At 38.6% G+C, this 20,315-nt stretch overlaps 1 protein-coding gene across 6 annotated transcripts in view; it reads left to right on the top strand.

Annotated features, from left to right (window-relative positions):
- Positions 1–19,108, top strand: part of LOC122160132 (protein FAM13A-like) — a 32,482-nt gene extending 13,374 nt beyond the window's left edge. For 2 of the 6 annotated variants that reach the window (XM_042818404.1, XM_042818405.1), the window contains 8 exons: positions 1,824–1,995; positions 2,212–2,421; positions 3,940–4,123; positions 9,845–9,980; positions 11,184–11,405; positions 13,048–13,209; positions 16,730–16,915; positions 18,427–19,108. In XM_042818404.1, the coding sequence (XP_042674338.1) occupies positions 1,824–1,995; positions 2,212–2,421; positions 3,940–4,123; positions 9,845–9,980; positions 11,184–11,186 (705 nt within the window). In that variant the 3' untranslated portion in view covers positions 11,187–11,405; positions 13,048–13,209; positions 16,730–16,915; positions 18,427–19,108. Of the gene's footprint in view, positions 1–1,657; positions 1,690–1,823; positions 1,996–2,211; positions 2,422–3,939; positions 4,124–8,658; positions 8,975–9,844; positions 9,981–11,183; positions 11,406–13,047; positions 13,210–16,729; positions 16,916–18,426 lie in introns of those variants that run through there. The other 4 variants (XM_042818406.1, XM_042818402.1, XM_042818403.1 and 1 more) reach the window with 4 other exon arrangements.
- Positions 19,109–20,315: the final 1,207 nt, after the last annotated feature.

Raw genomic sequence — 20,315 nt, forward strand, 5'->3', positions numbered from 1 at the left:
GGATAATACCACATCATGGAATCATAGAAAATCTTGGGTTGGAAGGGACCCCAAAGATCATCAAGTTCCAACCCCCCTGCCATGTGTAAAGCCACCAACTTCCACATTTAATACTAGGCCAGGCTGCCCAGGTCCCCATCAAAACTCACCTTGAACACCTCCAGGGACTTCATAAGGCAAAATGCAGAGGAGTGGGTATGAGGAGGGAAGGAGAATAAGGAAGTGGGGGCATTTTCCCCTTCGCTAGGTCTGGTACTGGTTGATTTCTACTTGTATTTTTCTGGGAAATTCAGGAGTCAGTCTGTGGACAGAGAAGTGTGCTGGTAGCAGGTGCCTGCAGCAAACTTTGGGTTTGGTTGGGTACTGCTACAAAAACGATGTGCTTTCACACATTAGGTGTGTTTGGCTAAGAGTGTGACAGCATATGTGCTGAGAATATGGGTTTCCATTAGCTAGGGTTTATGGAAAGTTGCATTTTTTTGGATTTAATATGCTGAATGTAGGGGTTAAGTTTGCATTACTTAGGAGCAAGAGAACAGGAGGGAAGGGGTCAGTTGCTGCTTGAGTCTCCTGGCTTTGTGTATTTTGGTAGCTGAGGTAATGCTGCGTCTGCATTACACAGGAACCCAGTTTCCAAAGCAGAAGGTTTGATTGCCAGGGAGGCTGGTGTGGTTATAGCAATGCCCAGGAGTGTTCTCATGGAACAGCTGACATAAATAGCACATGTACCTTTCAGGGCTTCAGGTTAAGCTTGTGACTTGTGGCCACCTGGATTTGAATACAGAAGCAATGGGAGGCTCGTGGAACTCGGAACGACTGCTGCTGTGCCATGCTGCTCTTCTCATCAGCAGGCTGTGGTGAAGGCCCCACCACTAGGACCTCCCAAGAGACCTACAGCTACTACTCACAGCCCTCTATGTTTTAAGCTTCCTTGGCTGGATTTCTTGCTGAACTGTAGTGTTAGGTTGTGTCTATGTGCAGTTATAGGCATGTCTATGTGTGGAAACCACAATAAGCATCAGCTGAGCACCTGGCTCCGCAGGGCTGACAGCTCCATGCTGCTGCTCTCCAGGGCTCTTCAAACACCACCTGTATCTGGATTTTTATGGTTGAAGTGTTCACAGGTCCCATCTCAGCTCTAAAGAAGGAAGATATTAACAGTCTACAATGTTAGGAATGTGCAGTGGAGGTAAAACATGTGCAAAGAGCCTCTACTGTGAGCTGGTGCAGTCTCACCTTGGGCACTGTGCGCTGCAACTTCAGAGGGATACAAGGCTATTAGAGAGCTTCCAAAGGAAGGCTGTGAAGGTTAAAGATCTGTAAGATAAGATGTATGAAGAGCAACAGAGCCCGTTTGTTTGCTCAACCCAGAGCAGAGGAGCTGAGGGGAGACCTCATGGCAGCTACAGCTCCTCAAAGGTAGCAGAGGGGCAGTGCTGAGCTCTGCTCTCTGTGACAGTGACAGGGCCTGAAGGAACAGCGTGGAGCTGCGTCAGGGGAGGGGCAGGTTGAGTATCAGGAAGAAGTTTTGCACCAGAGGGCGGTGGGCATGGAAAAAGGTTCCCAGAGCTGTGATCAGGGCCCCAGGCTGGCCAGAGATCAGGGGGGTTTTAGATGATGATCTCAGAAATGGAGCTTGATTTTGGATGGTCCTTTGTGGAGCCTCAAGAGTTGGACTCAATGTTCCTGGTGGGTTCCCTTCAGTTCTGGATATTCCATGATTCTAATGAGCACAATAATTATAACTAAAATGTTAGACTCTTCAACCTTAAAATGAAGGAAAATCAACTACTTCTTCTATCTTGCCTGTTTTAATTCCCCAGAAATCATTATCTTCTATTCAAGTCAGGCACACAACAAGTAAAGTTTCACCAGATCCACGGTTCAGCAGAGAAAGAGCATTTGGTGTTCCTCTAGAAGCTCTCGCAAAGAATGCAACGCAATGTGGAGTCCCCTCTCTTGTCACACAGATGGTGGAGTATCTAGAAGTATTTGGTAGGTTAATGTTTTGTCTTCTCTGCTCTCTGAGAGCTGTTGTTACTTTTTTTTTTTTACATAAACTGTACATTTAAGCTGTAAATACTCAGCACTTCCATCATCTATTTCTATTATTGTGCTTTTTTAAAGAACTTTTAAATTTAAGATGCAGTTCTCACCACATAGGTATGATATATGACTCTTGCTTACTGCTTCATACTTCTTCTTGAGCAGGTCTGCAGCATGTTGGTATATTTCGAATCAGTGGTTCAGTGAATAAAATCAAGGAACTGAAGCAGAAGTACAATCAGGGAGAAGAAGTAGACCTCATTAATCATGGAGATGTTGATTCTGTGGCCAGCCTTCTGAAACTGTTTTTAAATGAACTGCCAGTGGCTGTTCTTCCAGACAACGTCTGTGCTGGCATGCTAAAAACTTTCCAAGGTACAGAATGGACATTTCTAAGCTTCCTTCTCCAAAAGATTCACTGCTTTACTAACTGCTGAGATACCATTTTTTAATCTAATCACCATAATATTACGTTTATTTATCTACTGCCTCACATCTCTCTTTCCAAAGCCAAATCTTCACTATTTCACATTTCCTCGTACAGCAACCTTTTTATTCCCTGTTCTGATGCAGTACTTTTTACCAATTTTCTTACCAACTTCCTTGAAGCAGTGGGTGGCATGGAATGGTTGAAGTATTTTAATTGCAAAGCCAGAAGGAGTTGCTTAGAGCAATGCTGTCTAGTTCCCTGTTCCCGCTGATAGTTCTTAATGTGTAAAATAAAATAAAACTCTACCATGGATGGTAGCTAATGCTTTCAGGCAATTACAGCAAGTGCTTTTCAGTGATAACCAGTTCAAGTTTTTGTGTACAAATAAGTGTGTTTTATGGGTTAGACTGGGTTGCTCTTGTTCAAACTCCATCTGCTAATTGCTAATGCTATATAAGTTATATAAATACTTCAGAAAAAAGAAAAAAAAAAAAAACAAAAATCAATACAACAGTGATGACAAAAAAAGACCACAGAAAATCACTTTCATCAACTCTAAAAGATTGTGCTGAAAGATCTTTCTGTTTCCACAAATTTTTGCAATCATCATGTTTTGAGTACCCTGAATAATCTTGCTTGTTCTTTCTTTTTTTCCTCCTCCATTCCAACTCCTTTTCATTAATATGTTGAGCAACATGGGTCTTAATTTCTATGAAATGTATTTTTTAGGGTTACAATTGCCCTAAAGGATTGATTTGCTCTTCACAGTATTAAAGCTACACAGATGTGTCCTGGAGATCTACAGCAAATTTGGGCATCAGCTGCCAGTTACTGAGCAGCACTGACATTTCAGTTCTAATATCCAGGAGACTTTATCACTCTAATTCTGAATTGCTGATCAAACAGGGAGACAATTTTGCCTTGTAACATTTCTTTGAAGAATGGGAATCAAGGAAATGCTAAGTATCCACAATTTAGTTTTTTTTTTTTGAGCATCTCGTGTAACTACACTCATGTATTTATAGAGCAAAATTGTTTTGAGATGGAGACCTACTAATTAGTCAGGAAATGGAGGTGAGTTGGGACTGAAGGGGTACTATTTCTTATACCTCTTAACGAGAGGCAAACAGCATGCGTCAGATCTCTGTGGAAAATCAAGGCTGATAATCTTATGTCCTCAAGGCAGCCTTAAAGATTCATGTACATGATTACTGCCTGTTATCAGCTTTACTAAAAAAGCAACAAGTACTAGCTTCTTCTATCCTAGCAGGAAGAATAGCATAAACAGTGCATATAAAACTTGTTATCTGGGAAATCTGTGAAAATAGTTACTAAAATTTAGTGTATAAATTCTTCATTTAGAATACATACTAAGAGTAAAGCACAGAACAAATATTTTAATGTCTCTGGTGAGGTTGTTATTACCAGGAATAACTATGAAATATTTTTTTTTTAAAATACAGAGCACAGGACTGACACTACAGAGTGCATAAAGAATCTGAGACAGTTAATTAGCTGCCTTCCCAAAGCACATCAAAACCTTCTCCAGTTCCTGTCTGCATTCCTGTTAAAGGTAGCAACGTACAGTGCAGTGAATTGCATGACTCTGGAAAATTTAGCCATTGTGTTTGGACCTGCTCTTTTCAAGTGAGTACTACATGATCACACCTTAAAAATAAGGCTTTCTATCATAACATATCCAATAGTAAGCATAGCATTTTGAAAGTTAAATGTCTGTACAGAATATTATGGGCTAGTGTCTCTCCAAGATGCGCAAGTAATTCATTGTATTCTTCGTCGAGAGAGTTTTGGATATATTGGTGCCACTGAATTGCATGTCAATACCTCAACAGTTGGCAGCTCTGCTTGCAAGCAGTAGGTGCTGAAGCTGCTGAAGGTGCATTTGAAATGGTAGAGGCCAGACACTAAACTGGGTGCTAAAAAAGAAAGGTGGGAGAGCATATGTCAGGTCAGTCAAGGTGGTAAGAAGCAGCAGCCTGGAATGGTCTGACAGTGCTGGGTTTCCCAGAGAAACTGAAATCTCAGCACTTCATCCAATCCTTCACATTGACACAGAAAAGCAATGAAGTGTTTATACTTCTTTCAAAATTCGTAAACCTTTGTTTCAGTGGATCAGTCATTCCAGCTTAGTGTGAATTACAAGCTAATGTCTATTTGCAAGATTTTTATTAACTATTGGCATTTTCTATATAGCAATAGAACTCTTGTGTTTTTTTCCTCCTACTTCTTAATGTGGCAAATTTTTCAAAGGCAGATTTTTAAAAAGCATACTTGGTACCAATTTCACTGAATATATGTTAGAAAGTAATGACAATCTTTGTTTTGGGGAACTGTGCTCAGCATTTTCAGGGTGCTCCATGTCTTTTTCTCTGCTCTGAGAGCTTAATACAGGGCGTACAGCTTATAAACTCTTGCAAGTTAAAAAAAAAAACAAAAACAAAAAACAAAAAACAGCTGGAGAGACTTATCTAGCAGTGTGTAGTGTGAGAGGGCTTATAGCATTCACTCTTACAAGAATAGTCTTCACCATGGAGCCTACTCCACGGGACTCCAGTGGAACAAAGCAGTTGTACAACAAAACCCCTTAATACCTGTGTACTGAAAGCTTATTAACTAATAAGTGTAGGCAAATGAGATTTGCTTCAAGTGTCTGGGCTAGTTGCATGATACTTAGAATAGGTAAAAAAGATTGATGCTAAAAAGCCTTCATCAAAAATCCAGACCTCACCCCACGCTAACTCAGCAAGGACTGCACTGACTGTCACACTTGTATCCTAAGGCACCTTTGCCATCACATTTAGCTTGTGTGCATGTAGACTTAATGTTTTATTACTCTTTTCCCAAATTATTTGAATCTATGCCCACAGATTTCTTTATCCCTGCAGAAGAACCAAGTGGGTTCCATTTTTAATTGATAAACTCTTCCAGTTTTTAAGCATCCTAATCTATTTTGGGAGATCCTCAAGCTAGTTCCAATCATGCCTGTTTGTTTGGGTTTTTTTTTAGAGTTCACTTAATGCTAAACTAAATGTTTGTGGCAGTAATTTGTATGAGAAGCCTCAGAAATTATCAGCTTTGAGTTTCCCTGCCAGAGAGATTTGTTAAGACAGCACAGTGTCTTAAATAGAAGTGTATCTACCCAATGAAAGTGAATGTTAATGCTTTTTATAGTCATTCTGATCTCACCAGCTCTGGGAGAGGTAAACCAGTAGGTCATTTTCTTTTTTGTGAAGTGTGTAGCTAGTGCTGTCCTTGAGAGCTACTTTACAGAATTGTGAAAAATCACCTTTCTGGTAATTGGGTGGGGAGGAGAGCCTTTCAACTGGCATTTTCTTTCAGTAAGATTGCTGTACTGCTTCCTGCTGAGTAGCCTGAGGCCTCCAAGATTCAGAGCAAACTTCTGTATTTTCCTGTACCAGATTAATTTCTAGGTAGTCAAGCACGGCACGGGGAATAAAGCCATACATTACCATTAAGTCTCTCAAAGAAGGACCTTTGCACGATTAGCTGCAACATCATTAAATGCTTGGCACCTAGGCTACAGATAAACAGGAAAGTGAGACATACTGAGTACTCCTTGCCATACTTTGAATATAGTTCTGCTTCAGAACGTATGGCTTGTGGAAAATACAATTTTAATTCTAATCTACAGAAACATACACCCCATGCTGTTGTTGGAAATATCTTCCTGGATGTAACATTAACTATGGTTGTGACATTAATTTGTTGCAGGTGTTAACTGTTCTTCACCTATACTGGTACTCTGCATTTTCAGTATAACAATGTCTTCCTGCTTTTATGTTGGGTTATTCATTATACTGTTCTGCTTTAGTTTTCAATCTGTTGATATTCAAGCATAAATTCGATTTTCAATTATTACCTGTCTAAATCTGTTGACAGTTTCAATGTGGAGACCTGTCATGTTCATAGTTCACTGTAGCAATTGGGCAAATCAGTATGATGGGAGGATCAGCATGATAGAAAGGCGCTATAAGGGAAGGGAAAAAGATTGCTTACCGATATCAGAAGATTCCAGGTTCCCAGAGGAAAGCTCCACCAGAGAGAATTCTCCAGGAAGAAAACTTCCCCTGTGGCAGTCAGCCCTTAAATGGATCTAAGAGAGGTGCAACCAGGCTCCATGCCTTCCAGTCACACAGCTGCATTGCCTTCACCTGTGCTCCCAGGGCTGACCAGGTCCTTTCTGCAGGTGCTCAATCAGCACTTCAGGCTGTGACTCAACATTTCCTGTACACTTCACTAAAGTGATGGAGTTTAGTATTTCAGTAATTGGACCATGGATCAGTTATGGATTTTGGGACACAAAATTAGAATATAAAACTTGTTGCTAATTACACCTTGCCAACCTAAACTGTGTATACCGAACAGCTATTAAGTACATTATCTCAACATAGAAATTACAAGCCTTAGCATAGGCATTACACTGGAAGACTAGTTACAGGAACACAGAAAACTTACTACTTTGAATTTTAAATGCTAAAAAAAATCACCATGTGAAAACTGGCTATTAAATATCACTTCTCTGGTTTTAATCTGTTGCAACCCTTTACCTTAGCCCTGCTTGTTTTGAGTATTTGATTGAAAACATTTTTACACTGGAATTATTCTCTATTATATTAGTGGCACATATACTTCTTGTCCCTGTTTGGTGTGATAGGACCAAAAGTGTCAATAAAAAAAAAAAGGTAAATATCAGAAAAAACGGTAACTGAGTAAAATATTCCAATTTTCACTTTAGTCTTCATAAACCAGCTTCTGTTTTTTTCTTCCTGTGACACCATTCTCTTACATTTTGAGCCTTTTTTTGAGATTTTGAGGCATTTGTGTCTTGCTTTTTAAAACTTCAGCATTAAAATCTGCACAATGCAGCTATCACGTCCTCACCTCCTTGTAGGTGAGGGAGCCAAAAAAGTAGCTCATAGGTCAAGAGTTACACTGGTTACTCCCTAGATTTTCTTTGCTGAGGCCCATTTTTCTTTCAGTTTCCACCAGTGAATTCTTTCTGCTCATCCTCTGAACTATTCATTTCTATCGCTATTCATCCTTCTTGTGAGCTGTTTCGTGTCCTGTTAGCCTGCACAAGTGCTGAGAAGAGAGAATGTTGCTTTTCTTTTATCAGAGATTTGACCTGTATTACTTAGGTTTCTGTGTGTACTTCGCTATGCCTCATCTTGCTAAAGAGATTTTTGCTAACCACAGTTAACAGTTCTTGGATGTGTGTGTAAGGATGCTAGCCAACTATCTGTTTGCATCTACTCATTTTGACTCATTCTTTCTGTAAATTTACAGCAAGTCTTACATGTAAGCTTCTGCCAGCAAGGAACCTTGGCAGGTCTCCTGAATAAAACCAAGGCAAAGCGTGTATGAATTTTCTAGCTTGTGCTCTGTGGCAAAGCAACTTTGAAAGATTTAGGATTTCTCAAGGAAAACATTAATTGATTCCTGACAAATCAAGTTTTATTTCTCATTTTTAGAGTTCTTTTGTGTTTGATTTGTACTACAAAAGAGTTTTTGAGCTAAAGTGCAGCATGTGCTCCAGTAGCTATGCCCTTCCTAGGAACATATTCCTGGTCAGTGCAGAATGAACACAGCTCCTCTTGTCAGCCTGATGATTAGTTTCTGCTAGAAGCAGAAGTGTCTGAAGAGGCAGGAAGTGCTTGTTTTGCAGAACTAATTGAAACTGAATGTGGAATGTGGCTGCAGAGAAAACTAAAAATGTTCTTTCTATATTTGGAATCCTCATGTGTTGCCACCTGTGAATATCTGCAGATATCTGATATTTGGAGTTAGCAGTAGGGCCGCATTCTGAGTATTGCTTTGGTTTGTCTAAAGCTGACTTAGAATGGAGCACTCAGTAGTACTGTGCGAATGTGAGCCCCAGTAAATATGGAGAGAGCTGTTTGTCTCAAAGAATGACTTGTGGAATGCTCCATGCTAACATAGTAAAGAGTTGGGAAATTAGAGAACAAATGTTTAAGCCGATGAAAAAGAAGGCAGGGAACAGAAAAGATTCCTTGTAGCAACTGTGAATTGAGGGTATTAATGTTTGGGTAAAGTATGAGTAGTCTCATGAGGTTGCTGTGTGCTCTATTAACAAGCCTGAAAAAGAGGATTTTTATTTTTGTTTTGCTTTGTTTTTTGAGAAATTGATGAAGTTTTGAGAAAAAGAGGAATTCAAGAGGGAGAATTGTTAGCCAGTCCTGAAGAAAGAAGTGCTTGCTGATCAGGCAGTTTATCCAGTGCAACTAAGTTACATCTGCGTGTAACTCTGCTTAAAACATTCTCCTTTAAAAGAAGCCGAAGCTCTTACAGAAACAACAGTAGGTAAAAGTAAAATGTGAAAACAAAAGCACTTGGGCTGGACCTGGTCCATATATTCGTACTTCAGAATTGCAAATGAATAAGGAACGTACCGATTTGGCAAACAGAAGACTGGTGTGTGCATTTCTCTTCTTTAGTCTCCAGAGTTTATGAATTTCTTGTTTAAATAATAATATCATGCTGCGTAGAATTGAGTTGATGCAGCATAACTAGGGAAGCTGGATTAGGCAACAAATTTATATGCAAATGTCCTCCGAGCCTCCAGATAGGTCACGATGGGAATACACAGTCCCTTCAGGGAATGAGATTACAATGCCACCTAATGAATCCCCAGATTTAAATTAAATTATTCCAACTTAGTCTACTTGTATGGATAGAACAAGTTAAACTACCACTTATTAAATAATAATAAAAAATCCCATGATGGACCATCTATTATTGAGAGCAGCTGGAAATTCTGCTACATGTGACCAAAGTCTATGAAATTACAAATTATTATATTGAAACACTGTCTTACTTACAATTTTCTTTTTTCCCCACAGGCTGTTCTCTTAATATTTGAGTCATCAAAATTCACCGTCAGAAGCTGAAACAGCAAAACAGCTCTTTAAGCCCTTGTGCCTTTGAGTAGAGGCAGATTTTTGAGGCTTTTTTTTTTTTTTTTTTTTTGTCCTCTTCATCCTTGATTTTATGAACTTCACAGCTGAGAAACTGTCAGGCTCTAGCTATATTGTTGTACTGCATCAAAGATTCAGTGTGATGTGAGTAGCTTTAGCAAACTGAGACTCTATCACTGTGAGCTCCGCAGTATCGTGACCCCCAGCAAATGGAGATGACTCCCACCCCAACAATTGCATATTAGCAAGGGGGCTAGAACACTTGTTTTATCCAGTTATTCAACAGGCTGCATTCTGAATTGTTTGGGGTATTAGGGGTGCTTCCTGCATGACTTATCACTAGCCCCTGATCTCAGAGCTCTGAAACTTGATCTATCTGTTCTTCCCTTAGGATTCCCGTCAGTCCCTTGGCTTGTGAAGAACAAAGGCTTTACAATGGCCTCCTGCTGTATTTGCTTCAGCACTATGAGATGCTTTTTGTTGATGTGAACCCTTATTTCTCACCAAGACAAGCAGATGGCCTCCAGGTAAGAAAGTTACATGAACTGATTCAGCAAGGTCAAAAAAAGTGCTTAATTGACTTGTAAGCTACAAATGGAAATAATTTACTTTGTATGTAGTTTAGGTACTGACCACAGCTACTTGCGAGTACTGTGAATACTTATTCATCACATGCATAAGCTAGAGGGGAAACAGAAGTTAAAATTCTGATTTTTGAAAAAATGCAAATGTAATAGTATAAGAACTGAGTCAGGAATAGAATTCCAATGTTTTCCATTTTAAATATCTTAATGCATAAATTTGTTAGATCAAAGCCACTGAATTTTTCCCCTGCTGAAACTCTTTATACCGTATTGCTATACACTGGTGAGTCAGGGGAGCAAAATACAGAAGAGTGAAACCCATTTCATCTTTCCATATTTTGCTGAACTGTCTGAGATTCTCCTTGGGCGACATGTTCTTCTTTAAAAGAATGTTAGTACTTTGATTTCTTGTTGGCTTCATTTGTCAAAAATCTCCTGGTGGAAGAACCTTGATAGACCATTGTTGCTTTAGGGGGGAAGGTCAATATAAGTTTAGTTTTCAGTTTGTGATGCCACATATCATTACTGCCTAATTTGAAATTGATTTTTTTTAGAAAAAAAACTGGAGGGGCATGTAGTAGTAAGGCCTGCTGTCTCATACTACATACCATGAAGTTACCACAAATCCTTGCAAGTCATGCCTAGATGATTAGAAGGATAACAGATCATGTAGAGTATTATTAAATAGTTTTAAATTGTATGTAATTGAAGATCATGAGTCTCACGTTTGTGACTCCATTCTTTTTGGCTTCTTACTTAATTTTCTGCAGTAAGGAAAAATCAGCAGACTTTTATAATGCTAAGTCACAGTTCATATGTAGAGCATGTTCTATATCTGCAAGGAGAATATTGGGACTGTCATTCTTCTTGGAACACCTCTCTATAAAAAAAAAATCCTGAAAAATTCTGTATAATCATAGGTACAGAGAACAGAAGACACCAGTGCAAAGAAGTTTATGAAATGATTCCAAATCTAAAATCCTAGTCAATTCATATAGATAGCATCGAAACACACACTTCTACCTCCCGTCATACTCTCCTATGTCACTGCTATCTTTGAGAATCCCTGAAACATGTACTCAAATGAGTGTGCAAGACCATCCAACTGTATATGCTTCTGCTCACAATAACTATGTATTTTTACAGTAGCAAGAGGAAATTGGAAATGTCTTGGAAAAGCCAAGAGACTTGGCATTCTATTTCAATGACTGTTTTAGAAGGAACTTCACTCCCTGTAATTCTGCAGAATGTCACAGTCTGTCTGGGCTTGTGGTGATGTGGGAAAGAAGTATTGTGAAAAAAATCCTTTCAAGTTCTTTAATAAAAGTCCAGATGAAGCATAGCCACGAGGCACTCTCCTGCTCTGAGGTAAGCTTATGAAAGAAATCCCATCTGTGGTGAGAAGGGAATTTAGAATTCTGTGGTTGATCTTTCTTTTGTAATTTCTGGCAGGAAATCCAGCATATTGGATAGGTACTCTTCATCTTTCATAATACAACAATTGCTAAAAGTCCACTAAATGAGAAACATGAAAGTTAGGTTTACAAAGTAAACACAGTCAACGTGCATGAACTAGTTCCAGCAAAGCAAGCAAAAAGTGAAATGGCAAACGTGGCTCAGATCCCTTGTTGCTTCCTGAAAATGAAACTTGCTTTTACTGGCTGTTTCTCCTGAAGTAACTTGAAGCAGTTACACTGATGTTCGCATTTTCAGCTATTTAAATTGAGGGATCTTTTTATTGCTGTTGGGGTGCGCTTTTTGTAGAAGATTATGCCATGTAAGTGAATTAAATTATAAATCAAACCTTGCTAGTAGTGATTTGTCATACTCTTTCATCATTATTTCCAAATCTTATGTTCTGGGTTAAGAAACGACTGGATCGATTATTTATTTGTTTGTTTGTTTGTTTGTTTGTTTGTTTGTTTGTTTGGCATGGAGTTTTAGAGTGCTTTTTCATATCTCATCTCTGTGCTGAAGCATGATAGATAAATCCTTCCTGAACTAAGCAAACAGAAGCACGACTTTTTTGGTGTGTGCACACCACTGCATCCCATCCTTCAGTTAATTAAAAGAAAAGCTAAAACCCTGAGGAAATAACTCTCATTTTTTGTTTTCTCTTCTTCCTGTGACCTTTATGTGTGCTTCCCTTTTTATCAGCAAGGCTGCAGAGACTATGTAGTTATTCTCTGCAATAGTGGAGCCCTACTGAAAAGTGATTACAGAGAGCCATTGCTAGGAGAGGGGAGCTGAACTCTCTTCCAGTCCTTCAGAAAGACCACAGACACCTCAGAGTGGATTTCTGAAACTGTACAATGAGGTTTGAGTTGGTCGGCTTACTGCAGCTAAATATTTTATGGAGAATTTATCTGTTTGACTTACAGTTTTATTGAGATGGCTCTTTGTGGTTTAGGGAGTTTTCTTAGTGTCAGGTTTTTAGCATTTTTCAATGAGGATTGTGGATGTTTCCACATTAACCGACTTGTTTAAAAAAAAGATAAAAAGAAAAATCGATGCTTCACTTTTGTTTGAAGTTGATATAAAAAAAGATTTGCAGTTTTCCAAGTGGGCTGTCCTCAATTTCAAGGACAGCTCATAATTTAAATGATGTTTTCCTTCGCTAATCCCATGATAATGCTTTTGAAATTAGTTGAAAACTTTCAAAAAAACCCAAAAAAAACAAAAAAACAAAACAAAACAAATGTGATCTTAAGAGTTAGTAAACTCAAGCTTCCAGGTTAGACTAAAGCATCCTGCCAGTGTAATTTTTCATGGATAGAGTCTCATAGTTCTGATTCATATTTGTGGGTTTAGCATTTTTTTCTAACTGATACAATCCTGATTATTTTCTTTCACATAAGTTCTCTGCATTGCAAAGATAACTTCTAGTTGAGTTGTGAACATAGCGAGTTCTGTGTGTAGCATTTGAACTGCCAAGAGATTTTTCAGTGCTTCTGTAGGGCTTGCTGTTATGCTATAGAAAGATTTCTTTATATTACTTCCCATTCCACAGGAAAAGTATTTTTTCTGACCTTTGTAAATTTTGTGAAAGCATGGGCTCGTTAAACATTAAGTTCTAAGTTTGAGTCTGGGAGCTGTCCAAACCAGAAGACTGGATTAAAAATGCCACACATTGAGAATCAGAGCAGGACTTGGATCTCCACAGAAATTATGGGTAATATATTGTGAAAATGTTTTTTTTTTCTTCTTCTGGATAAACAAAGAAAAATATTTTACTGACTGCAAGCACAAGGATTTGATAAAGAGCACTGTATTAGGCAGTTGTGACTTAAAAAGACTTACTGGAGGTAGCTGGAATATTCAGTACACATTCTAGGTCTTCAATGGCAAAGCCTTCCCATTGATAGGTGAAGAGCAGAGGGGATATGGTAATGTGTGATGTTATTTCTGAGCCGTGCCTATGGTCTTCAGTAGACCTGCCTTTGTGGTGGAGGTCTGTAAGTCTGAAATGACAAATATGCCTGGTTTCTGTTTTTAGCAAACTACAAGGTGTGGAGTAAATGTGACACATTTAATGCTTGCTCCAACATTGTTGGGGCTTTCTGCTGCCTTACTGTATGAGTGCTGTCACACTTAAATATTTTCTGTGACTTAGTGGATTTTGCCACTACCTCCCTGCTCCCTGTGACATCTAGACAATGTTACTTCCATTTTTCTTTGGCTGGTGAAAGTTGTGCTAGGAGAGAATAGGGGTAGGAGAAGGCGTGTTCTGCAGTCTTTGAAGCACACTCTTAGCTGCACTTTACTTCAGCAAGTGACTTGAACATGAAGAGAGAAGCCAGTTACATTGAAGTCCTATGATTCTTTAATGTGATGAATAATTCAGAAATAGTGCTCAAGTGGATTGCACAAGCTGATGACATTGATCACCATCAGCCATTCAATAATGGCATAAAGAATGTGAGTGGGAAAGGTCTTTCTAAAACTGATTGCTGACATACGCCTTTCCTGAATTGGAAAAACACTGAGAGGTGATATGCTGTACAGAAACAAACTAAGCAGTAATGGAGATTTACCTTTGTTACCTCTCAGTCTGTGAATGCCTGTTTTCAGTTTTGCTGTGAACAGAGCATCTTGAAAGCTCCTACCAAGCCAGACTTGCAGACCGTATGTTGATTGCAGATTGAAGAGTCTTATTTGCAGTTCACAATGGAGAGAAGTATCTGATGTGTTTAGAATGGTAGGTGGGTGTGTTGCTTATCAAGGCCAGCTGCAACACAGGGAAGAGACTCAATTAATATAGTGTACATGTTAGGATAACACAAAGTTCTACTTTCAGAGGACCCTGCGGCCTTCCTCTGATGTTTATTAAAATTTACTGCACTTGTGGCTTGAGAAGACTTGTGGCTCAGAGATCCATCTCAAGTTTGCAGCAACATTTTCTTCCACTTGGTGTCAGCATTGTTCTCCCTGGCTCCTGAGCTGTATTTCCTTTAAACATAACCCTTTAATACGTTCTGAGCACCTATCTTAAAAGTACATATTAAATTTCTATTTCTGTAACATATCAGCAGACCATCCTGTTCCTTCCTCAGATAATTACTGATGTCAGAGAAGCATGAAGGAAGGGTATGAACTCACCTCCAAATCACTGTGAAACACAACTCTTTTTCGTTTTATGTTCATGTCACCTTCTTTAACTCGGCAAGACTACCAATAAAGCCTGTTATCGCTTTTGTATTCATTTTCTTTGGTGAACACGAGCAACTTGATTTGTTCCACACATACCGATGATCAGGGTGTTTTGAGAAAACATTGGAGGTGAAGTCTTTCATAGGAAACTCCTCCCTTGGGAAATTAAAAGTATTTTTATTGAAAGACTTGTGATATGTAAGCATCAAAACATTTCAGTCTTTTTTTTTTTTTTTTTTTCTGTTATTGTAGCAAAAAAAAATTGACATTTCTTTTAAACTTTTCGTGGCTTTTCAGTTTATATTAGGGTAAGGTTGGGAAAGGGAAATGTTTTCAGAGAAGCAGACGAAATGTAAAATAAAACCCTTAAAATATCCACTGTTATGGATATTTTCACTGGGATGAAAAAATCCTGTTTTTCATTTTTCTGTAGTTTTCATAGAGAGTTGGGCTTTCTGCTATGCAGCAGTGAATTTAATAGATGTTTTCTGAATGCAGTGCTCCCTCCCTTCTGCCCCAAATTCTTAGACCACTTTTTTCATCTTTAGTGGGTTTTTCATCTACCCTAGCAAGTATGCAAACATGCTGAAGTTCTTAACATCACTTTGCCAGAAGAATATGCCAGCACTTATCACAGTTGCAAGAAGAAAAGCTTGGCTGAATCTTGAAAGCGTATCAGTGTGTTATAGCCTAATGCAGTTTCACTCCCAACTTATTTGGATTTTTGCTGTAGAGCAGTCTCTGTGGTATTTAATTTCTTTGCTTCAAGTGAAAAAGGAAATGTGTATTCATGAGTCAGCACTGCTATTAAATAGTTTCCAGAGCTATCAAACTAAAGACTGGGTACTTTCTTATTTTGCTATGAAAAAGGAAAGATGTAAAATGTGCTTATAAGGAGAACACAAATGCAGCTGAGCAGAAAATATGAAAAACCAGATGAAATGTATGGCTTGAAATGTAGGCCACAGATGAGTATACCTTTCCTTACTGGGTAGAGTCCTTAATACTGTCTGACTTTGTTCTCACAAGTGGCATAACTGTGCTGTGGGATGACTGTATTAAAGGGTGCTGGTCAGTACTGCATTTTTTTGGTAAATTGTTGAAGAGTTAAATACTTGATGAGGGTTTGCAACAGCACAAGGCAGCATTACTTCCAGTATGTGACTGGAGCTTTACCTGGGAGTTGCTAGTGTCACTGGCTGTACACAAAAGCAGAGTTAGGAGCTCAGGTTTTGGTTAATTTTGGAGAGCCCTATGCCAGCATCCAGGTTTTGGGATCTTGGTTTTGCCCCTCCATCATGGAACCAGGCCAAGCCAGGCTGAACTGTGACAGAGCTGAGCTATGCAAGTTAAGTACTGGGGGTCCAAGTAGAGGAGAAAAAATGGTATCCTAGATTCTTTAGGATTTTGGGGTTTTTTTCCCCATTTTTATACACTGAAATTAAGAAATCTATTACCATTTAAAAAAGAAAAAAAGAAAAAAAAAAGTTGGGGAAAAAAGAACCCATTATGTACATTTACATTTATGTGATAGCTTTAGGATTTTCAAAAAGTTATGCTGAAGATCAAGGGAGCAAGGGAAGAAATTGCAACTTAGCACTTCTCTGATATTATTTCAGTTGTTAGCTTTTTAATGCTTTTTTCAAACATCAGAATTGTGTGGATAGCTTTCACAGAGTCACAGAATATCCCATGTTGGAAGGGGATCAAATCCAACTCATGATATTTTGAGCCACCTAATCTTTTTTACCATCATTAGGAGAGGGCTATGCCACAATAATAAATGGTGAGTTGAGTTTATGCAGCACACTGTAACTCAAAGCCATACACTACTTCTAAAAATGTTTGTCTTTTGCATATTTTCACTAGGAAAACATAGCAAGCAATCTACCACCTCAGTGCAAGGAATGATGGATAGAATTATTTCCTTGGCTACTTTACTTTTCTTTCAACTCTTCCTTTCATGTCCTTGAAGTTTCATCTAAGCAAATTCTTAGCTATTTTACTAACCATATTCCATAACTCTTTCCATGTTTAAACAGAATACTGGCTGGGGTGGACAAAAGGGGAAGAGAAAGATAGAACTGCATTCAAGGTTAATATTAAATGGGCTATAGAACAATGCAGACAACCTGTCTCTGCGTAATTATTTTTTGCAATCAATAGGGGCAACTCATGTAAGAAGTTGAGCAACTCGTGAAAGCTGCTGCTGCTGGAACATCAAGCTGGTATGTTCGAGATAATCACTAAGCTCTGCGTTCCTTTCTTTTTGACTGCTCTGGGTAATTTGGGCATTACAGAGAAAATAGTCTTCTATTCTTTTAAGTCGTAGAATAAAAATGCTCCTAGCAAATTTGCAATTGCAGGCAGGCTTGTGAGCTAAAACAAAATTTCTATCTGGATATGTGTGCAGTGAGTTACTGGCATCAGCGCTGCTGACTTCTTTTCCCATGTTGCTTATTCCTTATATGGATTTGGTAGCAATGTCACTGTGAATTCTAACCAGAAAGAGCATAAGCAGATGAAATCTAAATCTAGATCCATGTCTATGTCAATCCTTGTAAAACTTTGCTTCTAGTATACATTGCAAAAGCATATCCATGTAATTGTCATTCTTTATGAAGTTAAATTAAAAGAAAAAACACCAAAATCTCTATGTGCAGAAGAGGACAGCAAATTTTTTTATATTGTTATGAAGCTGTCTCTCTTGGGCAGCTTGGCATTTCTTCAGGCACTCTGGAAAAGGAAAGAAATTCTTCAAAATGGGATATGGTAATTTCAATGAACAGACAGGTCAGCTCTTAAGAATACTGAGGGGAAATTATGGTTCTCTTCAGTTAGACTTCTTCCTAGTCAGCAGATTCTACAATATATATTGTTCCCTCTTTGAAATCCTTACATAACATGGGGTTTTTTTTTTTAATCAAAGTTGACTTTGGAGTTGAAGGGCTGCTGCTGTCCCTGTATGGTCTTCAGTATGGCTTTTCTATTAGTTGAAAGGAAGAAAAAAATTGTAGTGGAAAAGAGAAGAATAAATTACTTCTTCAATATCAACTCATTAATCATTTAAATGAAGTTTGGAGTTGTGTCCCTATCTCACCCTTCTGCAGCTCTTCCATTCATAGCAAAATAATAGTTTTGGAAACTGCTACATGACCCTTATATATACACAGGTCATTCTGAAAGTAGTGCCTCCTATTTATTTCCATGGAAAGTACAGCAGATACAAAGAGCACAATGACATTATGTGAGACAGAAAATTGTCAGTTACAAGGAACTCTTTTCAGCATGACCACCACCAGCAGCTATGCATTTTCACCGGCTATGAACAAGAGCCTGCATGCCGTGCTCATACAAACCTGTGCCAGTGGATGTGACCCACTGTCACCACTGCTGAAACGCAGCACCCACCGCCTCTCTGTGCTCATATCCACTGCTTGGTCTTCAGAAATGTTCAGCAAAAGTCAGCAAATGTCCATGGGTGCCACTTCTTCTGCATGGAGCCACCACTTTGCTCCATTTCCACTTCTGTGTCAGATGCCATTCCGTCAAACTGCCCCTCAGCTGCCATTTGTCACACAGCAACAAAATATAACACAGAATCTTAGCAGAAACATGCAACCTCTGCTGCCATACCACCAACATTTGCCTCTGATGTCATGAGCCGGCATAATAAAATATGAGACATTACTTTTGGAGTAGCTCTCATATATTTTTTCTTCCCTTTCTCTTCCAACAGTTTTCTTCAAAGTGTCTGCCAGTGCCTGCAGCTTATTCCTTCCCTGCTTTTTCAATGCTTCAAGATATGCTTGGAACGAAAAACACTTTGAAGATTCAAGTCAAAGTGTCAAGCTCAATGCCATTGTTGAATAGCACCAATACTTAAGCTCCTTGTTTACTACAGGCCTCTCTTGCTTCACTTCTGAAAACATCAAATACAGACTGCAACCTTGAAAAGGAGCTGGACACAAGTGGTGCACCCTGTAATCTATTCAAAGCCTCTTGTATTGTAACATTTCTGTTTCTTTGAAATACAAAACCACAGATCTGTTTTTTGGTTTCTAATTTTTGGTGGATTATGTTTCTGGGAATTGTCAAACAATTTACACTGAGGTTTTCTTTGTTTGTTTTGAGAAACTGTAAGTGCTGTCTTTAGTTTTGTTCTGTTTTTCTTCTCTTGGTAATATACAGGGCTTTCGTTTTATGTTTGTATTATCAACACATTGCTTGAGAATGCGCTTACGTTAATAGTTCTGGATAGCAAATTACCAAAGGAAATACTACATGCTATAATGCTGTTGTTATGTACAATGTATACTATGTTTATATTCTATGCTAATTATACTATTCCTTTTACAATATAGTAATTTATTAGTAATTGCAGTGAATTGTTAGTTTGTAACACTTTGAAAACTAAGTAAAACCACCTCTAGGTGATTTTACTTTCCCCCCAACTCCCTCCCCCCTCCCCATTCCCCCCCCCCTCCCCCCCCCCCTCCCGTATTATCCCCGCTAGTGTTGCTTCTACACATACATAACAGTACTATGCTGATACAACCTATCTGACTAAAGTGAAATAATGCTTCCTTTTCAGCATTCAGAGCGCAGACTTTAATCAGCCTGTATTTCTAAACCTAGTCCTCGAGTTAGGAGCAAGTATTTTTCAGTTTGATCGTTTATCTTTGTGAGCAACAGATTTGTTTCTCGTATAACCGGTGTTGCTAAATGAATAATTCTGTACGGATGTTTTACAGGGCTGTCACCGTTTTTATGGAAACTGTTAGAAACACAGAAGTGGATTGCTGCTTGTGGCATACCAGCATGCAGCACTGATCTGTAACAATAACTCAGCTACTTAAATATTGGCAAGAACGTCAATGGCTGTAGTTACCTCAGCATAGCATGAAAGTAGTAAAAGGATAGGAATTTTGGGAAAACAAGTAATGTCTGCATCCTGCTGAGCGTGCTAGTCAAATCAGGCTTATAAGATGCTGATTACTTTTCTACTTACAATTGCACCAGAGAAAACAATTGTTTTACTACTTGTATGCATAGTAGTTTTTTAATTACACTTTCAGTTAGTTTAGTTTTAATAACCTATTAAATTGTACTAGCAGATAGAGTTAAAAGGAACTCCAAGGCATGTATTCAGAGGTTTGTGTTCTCGAAACTTGGGGAAATAATTTCCCTGTTCTTGATCTTCTGTGCAGGAACTCTTGCACATGGGATAGCAGATTGAGTTTCCCCAGGATTAATGCCAGAATTAACTGAAATCCCAGAGATGCAGATCAATCACTGCTTTGGAAGCTGCGCTTCTGATTTACTCTGTTCTCTAATCCACTGTCTTCTGTTGTGATAATGCTGATCCTAAAGCAGAATATGAGCTTGAAAGTGCTGTAGTTTAAAATTACAGTTAAGATAGTGAATATATCTCTGTTGCATACAAAGTATTCAAAACTAATAGGCTTTGTTTGTTTTTTACTCTTTCTTTCTTTCTTTCTTTCTTTCTTTCTTTCTTTCTTTCCTTCCTTCCTTCCTTCCTTCCTTCCTTCCTTCCTTCCTTCCTTCCTTCCTTCCTTCCTTCCTTCCTTCCTTCCTTCCTTCCTTCCTTCCTTCCTTCCTTCCTAT

The sequence above is a fragment of the Centrocercus urophasianus genome, unplaced genomic scaffold, assembly GCF_019232065.1.
Source record: "Centrocercus urophasianus isolate 14NV4802_14NV808 unplaced genomic scaffold, USGS_Curo_1.0 seq_17, whole genome shotgun sequence".
Lineage (NCBI taxonomy): Eukaryota > Metazoa > Chordata > Aves > Galliformes > Phasianidae > Centrocercus > Centrocercus urophasianus.